Below are 18,427 nucleotides of genomic sequence, written 5' to 3'. Positions count from 1 at the left end.
TTTCCTCACAGGGGCGAACGCTCAACTGAAGACCAAAAGTGAGGCATTGTCAAGGGAGACATTAGAAAGAAGAAAGTTGTTCAGAAAGAAGAGAAAAGATAAGATCCTAAACTTAGTCGCCTCCTATGATCATGCAATGGGGGTAGCAGGTACAATTCTTACGCCCTACCTGCAGGGCAGCCATGGTTTATCCATAGTGATAAATCTCTGAAGAACGTTGGCAGAATCTTCCTCAAAAATGTTCAGATTAACACGCGATAATGTGTGCCTGGTCGGATCAACTGTCAGAAGTCTTGGTACCCATCGGGCCGAAAGCTTTCTCACTACAAGATCTTCGGTCAGAATAGAATGTACTCTTTCCTGTGAAATGTCAACTACTGACTATATATCTTTCTGTGACTCGTTTGTCAGTCGTTACAATATCATGAACTTTATTGACCATTTCTGGGGTGGCAACATTGACAGGCCTTCCAGGAAGGGGTCATCCTCAAGGCTCTGACGGCCGCGCTTAAATTCCGCCACCCACATTTTGGGACATCTTTCCCTAGTGTTGCTACCATATCATTATGGATATCCTTTGGTGTTAAAACTTTTTTATGCAAATATTGGCTCACTGCTCGTTCACCGATTTGGTCCATTTAGCAAAAGCCGCTTTACTTGTTTACTTTAGTGTGCTACTTTGTTGATATAAACTAACCAAATGAGACCAGTCCTTGGGTACATGGCCCTATAGAGTCAGAGATAGTAGGAGTAAAAAAGACCATCCTTGAGTACCTTCTTCAATACGAGGCTCACAACATATCAATCAGCCCTCGTACATGTACAATCATTTCAAATTGAGTTTCATCATCAGGACTTGACAAGACTCGGTGAGCATGTTTCACGGAATACACTTGTTTATAGTTACATTTTTGCTTGATAAGAATCATAATATATATACCTGTAAAACACCAGGCTATTTGTTGTAGGAGTCTGGTCAATGTGTATCTAAAACACCAGGCTATTTGTTGTAGGAGTCTGGTCAATGTGTATCTAAAACACCAGGCTATTTGTTGTAGGAGTCCGGTCAATGTGTGATGTTATCTATGTTATCACATATATTATATATATATATCAAGCTGACAAACCGGAGTTTGATTTCTATATCCGAACAAAGTCAGGCCGAATAAGGGAAATATATATGATTGTGTATTGATAAGTAATAAGCATACTGCGGTTCTTGTCTATTTGCATGTTATATCATTCACTTGTCACATATATTAATGTATAGTATATTACAGTACAGATACAGTATCTAAATCACCCGTCTCCGCTCTGTCCACCTCCGACAGATATCGTATGTAATGTGATATAAAACAAACACACCTCGCCTAGACTTGCACACGTCTGTCTGTGGCTACTGAAAACCTGTGTAAATATTGTCTGACAAACTCCGCGTGGGAGAGCGAAACACATAGACGGAAACACTCATTTAAAAACTCAATTAGTCAGAACGTTGGACATCGTCTACACCAAATAAACGTTTGGTTGGTCTCTGAGCGAAGTAAGACAACTCGTACATCGATTGTCCCCGCAGATCTCTCCAGGTGAACGCCAAATATAGCTCGAAGATGTACACGATTATTAAACATTGTGTGTTTATCTTATTAATCGTGTGGGTTTCACTAAAATAATTTTACCTGGCGTCGTGGAGAACACTTTTTTTAATGATTTATTAACGTTATTCCGGTAGTATCTCGGTAAGATTTCCCTCTTAAGTATCCATGCTATGATTTCACATTAAATACAAACAAATACAACTGACAATATCGTAATAACGAAACCACACTTCTAACTCAAAGTCGATTTAACGAGGTTTAAACATAAACAAACATATACAATTGTATGGAGACTAAGACAAAGTACAAGGGGAGGACGACCAGGCGGTCCGGAAGGTTAAGGGACCTCTGTTTCTAGGTAACGTGTATAATGTGTATTTAATGCGAGACAAAATGGTGTTAGTTTTAGAAATATTTCTTAAATTAAGGTAATTTCTTTCTATATGGAAACATATTACAGGATTTAAGGAGAATATAGTTAAGCGGTCTCCGTTAAATTATGTAATGCTTTCCTATGGAAAACTTTGGTAAGGAACACTGTTGAACCGGCGGGGCCTGATACGATGACAGAACACAGTACATAGTCTCGACATTGTTACATAAAGCAGAACAGTTCTATATATAGTCTGAATGAATATTGCTGTAGATACCGCTCTAGTTTGTTTCTTACTTCCGGTAATAGATGGAGTTCCGTCGTTTAGTTGTTTCTTCCTTCCGGCAAAATATCGAACTCCGTCGTTTAGTTGTTTCGTCCTTCCGGTAATAGATAGAACACCGTCGTTTAGTTGTTTCGTCCTTCCGGTAATAGATGGAACTCCGTTGTTTAGTTGTTTCTTCCTTCCGGTAATAGATGGAACTCCGTCGTTTAGTTGTTTTTTCTTTCCGGTAATAGATGGAGCTCCGTCGTTTAAGTTGTTTCTTCCCTCCGGTAATAGATGGAGCTCCGTCGTTTAGTTGTTTCTTCCTTCCGGTAATAGATGGGACTCCGTCGTTTAGTTGTTTCTTCCTTCTGGTAATAGATGGAATACCGTCGTTTAGTTGTTTCTGCCCTCGGTAATAGATTAGTTCCGTCGTTCAGTTGTTTCTTCCTTCCTTCCGGTAATACTTGTAGATGGAACTCCGTCGTTTAGTTGTTTCTTCCTTCCGGTCATAGATAGAACTTCTTCGTTTAGTTGTTTCTTCCTTCCGGTAATAGAAAGAATTCCGTCGTTTATTTGTTTCTTCCTTCCGGTAATAGATGGAAGTCCGTCGTTTAGTTGTTTCTTCCTTCCGGTAATAGATGGAACTCCGTCGTTTAGTTGTTTCTTACTTCTAATATTAATAAAGTGTATCAGCGACACGCTGTTCTGAAAACTGTTATAAGTGTGCCAGATTATCCAATAATGATATATGTACTTCTATTAAGGAAAAATTAATAAATACCAAATGTAGATTCGCTTTACCATTTGGATTCTATCTTTATCTGTACCGTTCAAATCACGAGTTTTCGCCTTTGAGTTGAGTGTTCTTCCGTGTGAGTAAGACTCTTTGTTTTGCCCAATACCTTCAAAATGGTGCTTGAGACTCCTTCCTGAAAGAAAAAGAGAACCGGTTCTTTGCGGTTTCAGTATGATAGAGAGATGGAAATCTCAGTGAAGGTAGTCACATTCAAGTACAAGGTAGGTTCTGGAATGACTTTAACGGACATAAACTACAACAACTTCGACTCAATACACACCAACATTAGTCACAATTAGATATGATTTCATTGTCGTTTATGCGGACAACGCAAATAGTTAAGTATTTATTGTATTTTTTCTATCTCGACCGGAAGTTTTATAATAATGCTGAGTGACATATGTGGAATTGTGTCCTTATATCAACGATTCATTATTATATATTGTTATGATAGTGATTCGTCCGTAGGGGAAAAAAACCCCCAAAACAACAACAAAAAGACAGAATGCCGACATGGTGTGAACAAACCACAATACCAACATTATATCGATAAAACGAGATAGGATGTGATCAAACGAAATAATACGTGAAAACTTCGAAAAAGTAAAGTAAGGAGAGTCAGACCAAGTATTCCCGAGGAAAAGAGTCATCTAGTTCTAGATGTTCTCTAAATTATAACAGGGAGAGTGTCAACGAGACCGATAAGTATATTAATGATGACAGAACAATAAACCTATATAGATCCAGGGACAATAGAGTATTAGTATATTAAAGGAATAAAAACAACACGGCTTCAATATGACTCACTGGCAGACATACGAACCATCATTGTAACATCAATAACACCAATGAGAACGAGCATTTTCTGTCATTGTTTTAAGAAACCCGGAATGTATTATCGAACGATCACGCATGCGTATCTAATTGATGTCGAAATCTACATTTGATACACTAATGAAGCTTTCCTCCCTTCTGACATAAGTTAATCATAAGTAATACTTATAGTCCAAGGGCCAGTGACTAGAATATGACTCATAAGCTTGCTAGAGTCTTTTTTTTTAAATTAAGTACATCATCTGAAAGAGAGGTTTAAAAACATCTTCTATGTCACGAGTGGTTTTAGTTACCGTAGAAAGGTTACGGTGTGACTAGTTACCGTAGAAAGGTTACGGTGTGACTAGTTACCGTAGAAAGGTTACGGTGTGACTAGTTACCGTAGAAAGGTTACGGTGTGACTAGTTACCGTAGAAAGGTTACGGTGTGACTAGTTACCGTAGAAAGGTAACGGTGTGAACAGTGGGTGTTCAGAGGAAAGGAAGAGTTACTCTTACAATAACAGCACATGACATTAACTATATATAATGATTTTTATACTCATACCAGGCTTTTTTGTTTTTGTTCCGCGTGATTTGATTGGTTGCTATATTTTGGTTGACGTTATAATGATAATGACACCACAAATTAAAATGGATATAGAAATGAATGAACAGAATACAAATAAATGAATCATAAACAAACAAGTAAAGGAATTTCGTGTATATTACCTAAGTTGGTACTTAACAATATATATTTTTTTGATATTGGATATGACACTTTGCCACTCGGTGTATTTGGTTGATACACGAAAATTAACCAATAGGCCCCGTTATACAATGTATCTATATTCACAAAAGAAATTCCCTAACGGAAAAACTTCCATAGGCTGGTATGATAATGTAAGGAATGTTCTCTAAGCATGATTTCCCACCTGAATTCCAGTTATGCTTGCTAACAAGTACATGTTAAGGTGTTTCGTTAATAGGTAGGATCGTTGATAACAGACCTGTACGGCCAGTACAGGATTTCGGATATTCTGTTGAGATTTAGTCACCCAAAAAGAATAACCTTTATAAAAACTGTTTGTCATATGAAATGTCTTATTTGTAAATATCATAATTAACATGTTCATCAGGAAATATCAAGACTCTTACATATCAACTTACTTATTTATTAGCAATGAATACCTGTTGAAGGTCTGGTTTGAAATACACGAAAAGTCCATTAAATACAAGCGGTTTGTTGAAGTGTCATAGTGTAACGGTTATAGCGAGTGGAGAAGAGTGAGCACAGTGATAAATTATACGTCATTGATTAAATGACAGGTACATGTCACAAAAACTGACAGTTTATTCTTACTAATTATAACAAGTAGAATGTGCATGGTTTATATTGTATAGTTACGATACAACTAATGCACATTATACTATTGTTCGTTGCGAAAATTACTCCTCCAGCTTACATTTGTAATTGTTACATCAATAAACTTGGAATTCTATTTTCCCCGAGTCATCTATTAGTTTTAAAAGTTTGACTAAGACGAGAGCTTCATTCACATTACTCACAGTCATGTTAAATACCATTTTTAATAGAATGCAGAATGCATCTGGTTTTTATTGACGTAATCTAAATGTATCAGCTTCGAATTGTTTTGTTACTTTTGTTTTAATTTTGAAATAATATTGATTGATTGATAGAAAAACAACAAAGAGTGCAGACAAAATAACGAAACCATAACTCGAAATCGATAAAACCGAGGACAGAAAGAACAGAGAATACCGAGATAAAACCGAGGGCAAAATATGTACAACAGATTTGCACGAAAAACACTGATAATAGAGCAAGGAGAATCAGACCAGGTGTTTCGGAAGAATTAAGCGTCTTCTACTTAATCAACGACATACTGTACAAATCTAGGTCACGACGACACCCGCCATACAACTCTAGGTCACGACGACACCCGCCATACAAATCTTGGTCACGACGACACCCGCCATACAAATCTAGGTCACGACGACACCCGCCATACAAATCTAGGCCAAATCGACGACACCCGTCATACAAATCTAGATCACTACGACACTCGTCATACAAATCTAGGTCAAATCGAGGACACCCGTCATACAAATCCACGTCAAATCGACGACACCCACCGTACAAATGTACAAATCTAGGTCAAATCGACGACACTCGACATACAAATCCAGGTCAAATCGACTACACCCGCCATACAAATCTAGGTCACGACGACACCCGCCATACGAATCTAGATCAAATCGACGACACCCGTCATACAAATCTAGGTCAAATCGAGGACACCCGCCATACAAATCCATGTCAAATCCGGGTTAAGTCGCATTACTTCTCAAAATGAGAACTAGGGTGGTGAGAACCACCAGACATATCGACAATCATCGAACATGTCTGACGTCATATCGCGGAATATTTCCATACGAGATTATGATGGCGACCATAAAATATTACCACGGTTTTCACTGACCTGCATCTCTCGGAACTTTGTGTCGTTAATTTCACAGTGAGAAGTCGACATATTTCACAGGATTTGTGATAATGGGAGTAGGCTCTTTCATATCAAATCGCCAAGGACTTGTTAACACTGCAAGCGGGGAAGCAGAGATGTTACTATCAAGAAATGGAAAATTAACGATTGAAAAAAAATTGAAATCAACACGCATATTATACATCTTAGTTGTAAGCTCATACTGATGGTTACAATGACAATTCCAAATTAATGTCTTATCAGACAAATTGTGTCATATTGACTTTATATCGAACGTAAAACAAACATCTGCATACATTAAGAAATATACAAAAGGGCTAAGAGTAATGTCAACACATGATGACATCATTGGAAAAGAAAATAAGTGACCATGATTGGTCTTATTTTGAAGTAATCAACTGATTACTTAAATCACCTCTATTTCGTCAATAGATATGCTCTATGTTACAATTAATATTTTACGTTTAATGTAATGAAATGAATGTAAACCACAAATATTAAGAAATCTTTTTAAACATTTCCGTAATGACATCTTTGTCATAATAAACTTATGGTTGATATATATAAATAAGGCATTAATTGTTTTGTGTGTTCCGGGTAAGATAAATACATGGACACATTTCCCTTATAGACATATAATAGTATATAATCACATATAGAACACAAAACTTCATTGTTATATCACGCATTGTTAGCTTACGTTTTTTGAAATATATACTCTAAATTAAAAGTAGAAAAATGATCTTGTAATAAATGTTACAGTGTAAACTGTACATACACATTTTTTTTGTATTCAGAGGTCCTCCCCTAATAAAAAATGGTAGATTTTACATAAAAGATCAAATATTTAAGTGTGATTTACAGTGTTTACAAGTTAACTATGCTTTAAAATCTGAGTACAGGTATGCAACGGGATAAAACGTGGTTGTTTCAACTGTCAAGGATGTCTACGGTTGATTAGAATCACCTCGCGCTGTGTACGACAAAAGATCACATCATGTTTCTACAGCACGAGGAAAATAACGGACAGGGCACTAGAGTGTTTTTGTTGTACCAATATAATATGGCATTAAAGAAAAAACTTCTTCACTAGTTTGACAGTGCGTTCGTGCGGCTAGTCGTGGCAGCTAGGCGACAATATGAGGTAAGACAATGGGGGTTTATTATTCCGTGAAAATCCTGAGCTTTTATCAAAATATAGTATTTCATTAATAATAAAACGTGTATAAAATTATGTTAATTCTAAAATCTAGACATATTGTATAAATATCGTATTTATAAATTTAATTTATTTCGCTCTTGTTCCGGATGACTTTTTCAAATAAATAATAATAATTATAAATGCATTTAGATAGGTTTTTATCGACAAAGTGATATCAATAGTTTTCTTTGAAATAACATTTTTTTAGTTAAACGTAGTATTAAAATTAGATTTAGTAATCTTAAAACGACTGAGCTTTTACCGACTATTTTGTTTATTATATAAGTAGATTTAAAATGTTCAAAACTATGCTTTCAAAATTAATGATATCAAAAGGTGGATATTTCATCCGGCAAAATACAATTTTTACCATCATCTTCTACATTTTTTGTAAACCAGACGGTTTTCTAAACAGTTGCTCCCTTCACAATGCTCCCCATTAAGCTGAAATTATTTGTTATTATTGATTACGTACTAATGAACAGAGCGACGAGTCGAGCAAATACGTTCAACATCTTTAATATTAGCATTTTAGATAAATAAACGATTACATTCATGGTTATACTAACGGCATAGTGATTATTATATTAACTAGTTATAAGTTGATATTTCAATTTCCAACATAATAGAAAAAAAAGATTGCATCATTGAATCGACAAAATAGAATGAACTGAGATTGACCATCATTGGTATTGTAAAAGTTGTAAAAAGAGTGGGTTCACTTTTTTCCAAGAAACTTCGCGTATACTGAGAATAATCTTTTTGAATGAACATAAAAAGTTATCGTTCGTTTTAATTAATTTCTTTACTCGGGAATATTTTACCGGATATTATGGCAATAGTGTCTTAGACTATGTCTTCGCTAAAGGTTCCTATATATTGTTTTCTAGATTAGATATTTGTTTGCGCCACTTAATTGCTTGCTGAACCCATTTACTTCAGTAGTACGCTAAAACATATATAAACTAATAAATGCCATTTTCGTCTTTTTTTAGGAGAATATCGCCATCATTGCTACTAATGTTATGCCTGGGGTATCACGTGATAATGGTAGATTCCAAGGTGGCACTGTCGGGTAAGTAGGGTTATTCCATTATTCAAATAATCCCAGAAGTAAGAATTGTACCTGCTGTTCCCATTACATGATTGCTTGAGGCAACTGACTTAATGTCTCCCTTCACACTGCCTCATTTTGGCGTTTGATTCGAACGTTTGTGAGGAGGTCTCCGAGACTGTAACGTACCCACGTTGTTAAATGGTAATTTTTGTTCCCTGTCTGACCCTCAGACTGGGCAACAAGAATCTGGATTATTCTGATGTCAGGTAAAACGACCAGAAGCTATGAACCTGCTTGCGATAGGACAAGCGAAATGTCATTCTGAAATGTCATTCTTAAATGGCCATTGACTCCATTCCTTCCTTAAATGACCAATATGTATATGTATATTTGTTAATAGTATAGAAGAAAGATAAATATAGACTGTCTTAAAACGTACAATTGGGCATCCTCGCTAGCTAAGGTGTCCAATACGATACTCCCTATAAAAAGGGAGGAGAAGAAGAGTATCGTACTCAACACACTCGGCTAGCAAAGCTGGCAATTTGAGATACGGCAATCTATGTCCAAGATTACAAAAACCTGTTAAACTCTATAACTACATAGCAAAATATATCATAGACTTGGATTGTGTATTAGTGTTAAACTATAATAAATATAAGACGTTATATATTGTTACATTTAAGTAATTAATATACTGTATCACAATGAGTAATATACCTTTTACACCAATCGACGTGATATCGTTCACACTTAATCATGGATACTAAAGGTCGTACATGTGTATTACGGTATAGCGAAACAAAAACAGTTAAAATAATGAAAATTAAAAAGATGAAGTCGAAACAACTACATTTTTACGTCACGATTAACGCCATGCCTTCATGCATTACTCGGACAATACTTGGCCGACGATGTTCCTAGATCATGTGTGAAATGGAAATCACTCAAATGTTTTACTCTTGTGTGCATCTTATAGTTAGTTTTGAATCTGTCGTTATTGAAAGTAAATTATGATATTCACACTTTTCTCTTTTGTAGACTTAGTCGACAAAAACATCCGACCCATAGCAATGACGTCTATTCCTGAAGACAGAAAATTTCTATTAAACAATAGATTCAGTTCCCATATACCGGTTCACGCGACGCTACCAAATATGCAAGAGACCGTCTACCAGCAGGTATATGAACTACCTCAAACTCTCCCGGGGCAACAGGAAATATTTCAACAGGTCCCTAACTTTCAAAAAATAATGCAAACGAGCAAACAGAATACAAAAATCATTTTACCCTCAAATCCAATGCCGCCGCCAATTCCACAAATGCCACTGCCAATTCCACAGATGCCACTGCCAATTCCACAGATGCCACCACCGTTTCCACAAATGCCGCCACCGATTCCACATATGCCGCCGCCGATTCCACAGTCTCAACGCAGTCCGACTCAAGTTCATAACAACTTTTTCATCAAAAGTAGTAGTGATATGAGTGGAGTACAAAAAGCTGGCGCAACCGGAAGTTCTGACGCGAGAAGTAGTTCCCAAAGTTCACCAGTTCAGAAGCAAGGAGGTCTGCGAGCTTTGTTGGAATCAACGGGGAGTGGATTTACAGGTGTGCCCGCTACTGGAATGCAGGGTGGCGGAATTGGTGTTGGTATCGGTGGCGGTGGCGGCGGTGGTGGTGGAGCTGGAGGCGGAGTTTCTGGAAGCTTCCCCATAGGAGGATTTGGCGGAAAATTTCCCGGAGTTGTACCTGGAAACGGGATCCTTTTTGCTGGTGGTGGTGGCGGTGGAGGTGGTGGTGGAGGCGGCGGCGGTGGTAGCAATGGTTTCACAGGATTCCGTCGAGGTTTCGGTACTGGTGTCAGTGTTGCTGTAGGTGGTGGTGGTGGAGGTGGTGGTGGAGGTGGAGGCGGAGGCGGAGGTGGTGGCGGAGGCGGTGGAGGTGGAGGAGGTGTAACGTTTCCTATAGGGTTTTCCGGTGGTAAACGATGGGGAAGAAATGGCGGAAACACTGGATTAATGAGAGGTGGTAAACTTAGCTTCCACATGAACGGTTATACTCCAAAAGGATTTATGTTTGGTGGTGGTGCGCATGGAGGCACAAATCAATGGAACATCGGCGGTGGCAGGGGTCGTGGAATGTCGGATAGGGGTGTTTATTACCTCAATAATGGTATGTACACAGGCTATGGACGAGACATAGGTTACGACGGATGGCAAAGCTACAGCGGTAGATTTGGAACTGGAGGACATGATAGATTCACAGGAGGTGGCTTCGGAATTAATCGAGGTCCATTTAACACCAACATGCAACATACTGGGTTTGGAATAAATAACGGTTTCCGTGGAAACCGTCAGTTTACAGGAAGGGGAATGAATGGCGGTTTTCCTAATTGGTCTTCTAGTACTTCTACTGCATTTAATAGGGGATCTACAACAGGATTCCAAGGCGGCTCTGGTGGAAGGCAAACGACGGGAGGCAAACAAAGCAATACTGGTATATTCAACTCAAACAATATCTTAACTAATCTACTTACATACAAAGCTCTGTCACAGATGTTAGATTCGGGAGCCGAAAAGGCGGAAGGTGGGTCCGGGGGCAACACCCTAATACTTAAAGCCCTTCTGGGTGGTTCACGAGGTAGTGGCTTTGGATCATCTGGGATGGGAGGTGGCGGTTCCTGGGGCTCAAGTGGTGGTAGTGGGGGTTCCGGTTCATCCGGTTCTTGGAGTTCCGGTATGAGCGGAAGTGGAAGTTCCGCCTTTGGATCAAGTGGTTGGTCATTCGGAAGAAAGCATGGTACATCTGGTGGTGGTGGAGGATCGTTTTCTTCTGGAGGATGGAATGCATCCGCGTATTCAGGTGATAATGATGACGACGATCGAAAATGATTATTAATTATAGTTATAAACATGAATTAAAAACGTACAATTTGTTTGTTCTTCTTTAATGTCTGTTAGTTATAAATCAAGGGACATGTTACAGGAAAAACGAGCCAATTTGCTCGTAGCTGGGTATTATTTATAGTAACCTAATAGAGGAACAATGAAGTATGATAAAGTACAAAAGGTCTACGGAGCCTGTGCAATCAAAACAACACCTGTATTCTGTCAAATGACCCAATCTACCTAAGAGTATTATCAACTATCATTAACAACCAGTTATCATCACCCGTGACACCTGTCATTATCATCTGGTTCTGTAATAGTCCTCTTATCAAGAATTTGTCGTTGATATAAAATAAAAATATTCCAATGCCTACGTATCATCAAAAAGTTCTCAAATCAGGACATTTTCAGAGAGGAAATAAACGGTTTAATTTATCCTCCACACTGCAAATTATGGCTTAGATAACACCAATGGTGTAAAACATATTAAACGAGGGAAAACACGAAAAACATACTGGTAAAATTATTACAGGTGTTCTGTACGGACACTCGCTTTATTGACGACATCCACCATATACATCTAGGACAATTCTAGGTAATCTGTACGGGTACCCGGTTTATTGACGACATCCACCATATACATCTAGGACAATTCTAGGTAATCTGTACGGGTACCCGGTTTATTGACGACATCCACCATATACATCTAGGACAATTCTAGGTAATCTGTACGGGTACCCGGTTTATTGACGACATCCACCATATACATCTAGGACAATTCTAAGTAATCTGTACGGGTACCCGGTTTATTGACGACATCCACCGTATAAATCTAGGACAATTCTAGGTAATCTGTACGGGTACCCGGTTTATTGACGACATCCACCATATACATCTAGGACAATTCTAAGTAATCTGTACGGGTACCCGGTTTATTGACGACATCCACCGTATACATCTAGGACAATTCTAAGTAATCTGTACGGGTACCCGGTTTATTGACGACATCCACCATATACATCTAGGACAATTCTAGGTAATCTGTACGGGTACCCGGTTTATTGACGACATCCACCATATACATCTAGGACAATTCTAGGTAATCTGTACGGGTACCCGGTTTATTGACGACATCCACCATATACATCTAGGACAATTCTAGGTAATCTGTACGGGTACCCGGTTTATTGACGACATCCACCATATACATCTAGGACAATTCTAGGTAATCTGTACGGGTACCAGGTTTATTGACGACATCCACCATATACATCTAGGACAATTCTAGGTAATCTGTACGGGTACCCGGTTTATTGACGACATCCACCATATACATCTAGGACAATTCTAGGTAATCTGTACGGGTACCAGGTTTATTGACGACATCCACCGTATACATATAGGACAATTCTAGGTAATCTGTACGGGTACCCGGTTTATTGACGACATCCACCGTATACATCTAGGACAATTCTAAGTAATCTGTACGGGTACCCGGTTTATTGACGACATCCACCATATACAATGTACATCTAGGACAATTCTAAGTAATCTGTACGGGTACCCGGTTTATTGACGATATCCTGCGTATAAATCTAGGACAATTCCAGGTATTCCATTATTGATGATATCTACCATGTCAATCAATGACAATTCCATTATTAGCAGAGAATATCGATAATTGAACGAAATCGTATTTCTATATCTAAACCGATAAAACGCCAGTATAATATGAACATGATATTGATTTACACGGCGGCGACCCTTCGAAAACATGACGGGAATAAACCAGGCCACAGTCTCACTTATATTCTTGAGCCTATATTCAATCAAATGATACTTTTGAAATATTTGAATTTAAGGATTTTCTCATGTAAAGAGACGTCGATATAACCGGGACCTGTTCATCTAGGAAGGTAAGTGTCTTTGTCTCATGTACATCTTGTCTTTGTCTCATGTACATCTTGTCTTTGTCTCATGTACATCTTGTCTTTGTCTCATGTACATCTTGTCTTTGTCTCATGTACATCTTGTCTTTGTCTCACGTACATCTTGTCTTTGTCTCACGTACATCTTGTCTTTGTCTCATGTACATCTTGTCTTTGTCTCATGTACATCTTGTCTTTGTCCCGTGTACATCTTGTCTTTGTCTCATGTACATCTTGTCTTTGTCTCGTGTACATCTTGTCTTTGTCTCACGTACATCTTGTCTTTGTCTCATGTACATCTTGTCTTTGTCTCATGTACATCTTGTCTTTGTGTCATGTACATCTTGTCATTGTCTCATGTACATCTTGTCTTTGTCTCATGTACATCTTGTCTTTGTGTCATGTACATCTTGTCTTTGTCTCATGTACATCTTGTCTTTGTCTCATGTACATCTTGTCTTTGTCTCATGTACATCTTGTCTTTGTCTCATGTACATCTTGTCTTTGTCTCATGTACATCTTGTCTTTGTGTCATGTACATCTTGTCTTTGTGTCATGTACATCTTGTCTTTGTGTCATGTACATCTTGTCTTTGTCTCATGTACATCTTGTCTTTGTCTCATGTACATCTTGTCTTTGTCTCATGTACATCTTGTCTTTGTCTCATGTACATCTTGTCTTTGTCTCATGTACATCTTGTCTTTGTCTCATGTACATCTTGTCTTTGTCTCATGTACATCTTGTCTTTGTCTCATGTACATCTTGTCTTTGTGTCATGTACATCTTGTCTTTGTCTCATGTACATCTTGTCTTTGTCTCATGTACATCTTGTCTTTGTGTCATGTACATCTTGTCTTTGTCTCATGTACATCTTGTCTTTGCCTCATGTACATCTTGTCTTTGTGTCATGTACATCTTGTCTTTGTCTCATATACATCTTGTCTTTATGTCATGTACATCTTGTCTTTGTGTCATGTACATCTTGTCTTTGTCTCATGTACATCTTGTCTTTGCCTCATGTATTCTTGTCTTTGTCTCATGTACATCTTGTCTTTGTCTCATGTACATCTTGTCTTTGCCTCATGTATTCTTGTCTTTGTCTCATGTACATCTTGTCTTTGTCTCATGTACATCTTGTCTTTGTCTCATGTACATCTTGTCTTTGTCTCATGTACATCTTGTCTTTGTGTCATGTACATCTTGTCTTTGTGTCATGTACATCTTGTCTTTGCCTCATGTACATCTTGTCTTTGTGTCATGTACATCTTGTCTTTGTCTCATGTACATCTTGTCTTTGTCTCATGTACATCTATATCAAATCCTCAAACTGAGATCCACAACGAACACCTTAATATTCCATGTTCTAAAACTGAAAACTACAATGAACACCTTTATATCCCACGTTCTAAAACTGAAAACTACAATGAACACCTTTATATTCCACGTTCTAAAACTGAAAACTACAATGAACACCTTTATATTCCACGTTCTAAAACTGAAAACTTTAATGACAGAGAACCGCAATAAACATATTTACATATATATTCCACGTTCTTTAACTGATACATGTAACTACAAGGAACATATTTATATTTCACGTTCTGTAACTGAGAACTACAAGGAACATTATATTTCACGTTCTGTAACTGATACATGTAACTACAAGGAACATATTTATATTTCACGTTCTGTAACTGAGAACTACAAGGAACATTATATTTCACGTTCTGTAACTGATACATGTAACTACAAGGAACATATCCATATTTCACGTTCTGTAACTGAGAACTACAAGGAACATATTTATATTTCACGTTCTATAACTGAGAACTACAAGGGACATATTTATATTCCACGTTCTGTAACTGAGAACTACAAGGAACATATTTATATTTCACGTTCTGTAACTGAGAACTACAAGGAACATATTTATATTTCACGTTCTGTAACTGAGAACTACAAGGAACATATTTATATTTCACGTTCTGTAACTGAGAACTACAAGGAACATATTTATATTTCACGTTCTGTAACTGAGAACTACAAGGAACATATTTATATTTCACGTTCTGTAACTGAGAACTACAAGGAACATATTTATATTTCACGTTCTATAACTGAGAACTACAAGGAACATATTTATATTTCACGTTCTGTAACTGAGAACTACAAGGAACATATTTATATTTCACGTTCTGTAACTGAGAACTACAAGGAACATATTTATATTTCACGCTTTAAAACTGAGAACATCAATGAACGCAATTATGTTCCACGTTTCAAAACTGAAAAACACTCATAACTTTTGTCAAATTCTTTTAATCCAGGTATGTCATTCAGAAAATTTGAAAAGGGTGATATTAAGACCGTTCTCTACATTTCGAAAATTCAAAGCAAACAACAACAACGAAGAAATGTTCATTACCGGTGGATTATTAATATAACGTCATTGGATATCCTGACTGGCAAATCGTATGTTTTAGATCATACCCCCACGATATATAATAAATCAAACCTAAATCACACATTGTTTTCATTTATCATTGTACTTGAGAAACAAGTATCTACATTGGTTTGCCTGAAATAGCCTAATGTATGCTGTAACCATAGAAATATATATCAGATAAGTTTCACATATGCAAAATCAAACGGACAATACATGGATCTATTATGAAATCGTAAACTTAGAATTGATGAAATATGAAAGGACAGTCATCTTCTCCTTCATCGACGACACCAGCCTTGTACATCGACATCGAATCCAGGTTAACGCCATATTTTAAAAATGAGAGCCGATGTGGTAACGTCGGAATGGACAGACTTATGATACCACCAATAATGACTGACCAGTGGTCAATACTTCAGTCAGGGTACTCTATCACTATAATTTTGGTACAGGCTAATACATTGTCACAGCTGTATAACCCTATATATTAGGTTTTTTTCTAATATGAAATATTTCCCTACTTTACATAACAAAGAGGCTAATATGGAGGAAGTCTACTGACATTCGAACCCAGGCTGTTTTTATTACATGTAGATATTACCCACCACACTAAAGTAAAGTTACAGCCTGTGTTGAACCTGATGTCGATAATTCCAAGACGACGGTCTCTTTCGACCAGAGATATATAAATGAGAGTAGAAAACATTAATGTACTGAAGTGAAATGGTAGGATATATTACTTCAGTTAAAATAGAAAATAATATGGTATCATTTTATTTCATCCTGAAGCTGTATACTGTATTGATCTTCTATCTATATCAGAGAATATCAACCATAAATATTTATCATACCCGGTATATTGTAATTAGGTTCTCAGTAATATAATCGGCATTGTAACGAAATACTTTATATCACGTTTCTCTGGTAACACGTGTGATAATAATCTCTGCTGGATGGTGTGTGTTTGAAATAGTGCGCACTTTATTACAGCCAAAAGTTACATTCAAACGCGCTCATTAATTGTTGATAATTACGATCGCCCAACGGATTCTACCCACCCGCCAATTTATGCTTTACGTTCTGTCCAATGTTTGGATTACTTTCCCAATCTCCCGTTATGATGAATACTGAACAGTTATTGCAGCACGGTTTCCTAGATTTGTATTTGTAAACAGGGCGTGGTCAGTAGACACGACACCAGAACTATCTATTGTCTCCCTGTAGTCTATGTAGACACGACACCAGAACTATATATTGTCTCCCTGTAGTCTATGTAGACACGACACCAGAACTATCTATTGTCTCCCTGTAGTCTATGTAGACACGACACCAGAACTATCTATTGTCTCCCTGTAGTCTATGTAGACACGACACCAGATCTATCTATTGTCTCCCTGTAGTCTATGTAGACACGACACCAGAACTATCTATTGTCTCCCTGTAGTCTATGTAGACACGACACCAGATCTATCTATTGTCTCCCTGTAGTCTATGTAGACACGACACCATAACTATCTATTGTCTCCCTGTAGTCTATGTAGACACGACACCAGAACTATCGATTGTCTCCCTGAAGTCTATGTAGACACGACACCAGATCTATCTATTGTCTCCCTGTAGTCTATGTAGACACGACACCAGATCCATCTATTGTCTCCCTGTAGTCTATGTAGACGCGACACCATAACTATCTATTGTCTCCCTGTAGTCTATGTAGACACGACACCAGAACTATCTATTGTCTCCCTGTAGTCTATGTAGACACGCCACCAGAACTACATTGTATCTATTGTCTCCCTGTAGTCTATGTAGACACGACACCAGAATTATATATTGTCTCCCTGTAGTCTATGTAGACACAACATCAGAACTATCTATTGTCTCCCTGTAGTCTATGTAGACACGACACCAGAATTATATATTGTCTCCCTGTAGTCTATGTAGACACGACATCAGAACTATCTATTGTCTCCCTGTAGTCTATGTAGACACGACACCAGAACTATCTATTGTCTCCCTGTAGTCTATGTAGACACGACACCAGAACTATCTATTGTCTCCCTGTAGTCTATGTAGACACGACACCAGAACTATCTATTGTCTTCCCTGTAGTCTATGTAGACACGACACCAGAACTATCTATTGTCTCCCTGTAGTCTATGTAGACACGACACCAGAACTATCTATTGTCTCCCTGTAGTCTATGTAGACACGACACCAGAACTATCTATTGTCTCCCTGTAGTCTATGTAGACACGACACCAGAACTATCTATTGTCTCCCTGTAGTCTATGTAGACACGACACCAGAACTATCTATTGTCTCCCTGTAGTCTATGTAGACACGACACCAGAACTATCTATTGTCTCCCTGTAGTCTATGTAGACACGACACCAGAACTATCTATTGTCTCCCTGTAGTCTATGTAGACACGACACCAGAACTACCTATTGTCTCCCTGTAGTCTATGTAGACACGACACCAGAACTATATATTGTCTCCCTGTAGTCTATGTAGACACGACACCATAAC

The 18,427-nt window shown here is 37.7% G+C and overlaps 1 protein-coding gene across 1 annotated transcript; it reads left to right on the top strand.

The window, feature by feature from the left end:
* Positions 1–8,620: 8,620 nt before the first annotated feature.
* LOC117334036 (glycine-rich cell wall structural protein-like) lies at positions 8,621–11,524 on the top strand. Its single transcript, XM_033893453.1, has 2 exons — positions 8,621–8,648; positions 9,672–11,524. The coding sequence occupies exons 1-2, from the start codon at positions 8,621–8,623 to the stop codon at positions 11,522–11,524; spliced, it is 1,881 nt and encodes a 626-aa protein (XP_033749344.1).
* Positions 11,525–18,427: the final 6,903 nt, after the last annotated feature.

The sequence above is a fragment of the Pecten maximus genome, chromosome 9, assembly GCF_902652985.1.
Source record: "Pecten maximus chromosome 9, xPecMax1.1, whole genome shotgun sequence".
Classification (NCBI taxonomy): Eukaryota; Metazoa; Mollusca; class Bivalvia; order Pectinida; family Pectinidae; genus Pecten; species Pecten maximus.
Note: the sequence above shows the minus strand (reverse complement) of the source record. Positions and strands in the feature narration are given on the sequence as shown.

Excerpts from the sequence above, each read along its gene's own strand:
- LOC117334036 (XM_033893453.1), top strand. The coding sequence starts at position 8,621 with ATGGTAGATTCCAAGGTGGCACTGTCGG. Across the intron at positions 8,649-9,671 it reads TTCCAAGGTGGCACTGTCGG|ACTTAGTCGACAAAAACATC; the intron begins GTAAGTAGGGTT and ends TCTCTTTTGTAG.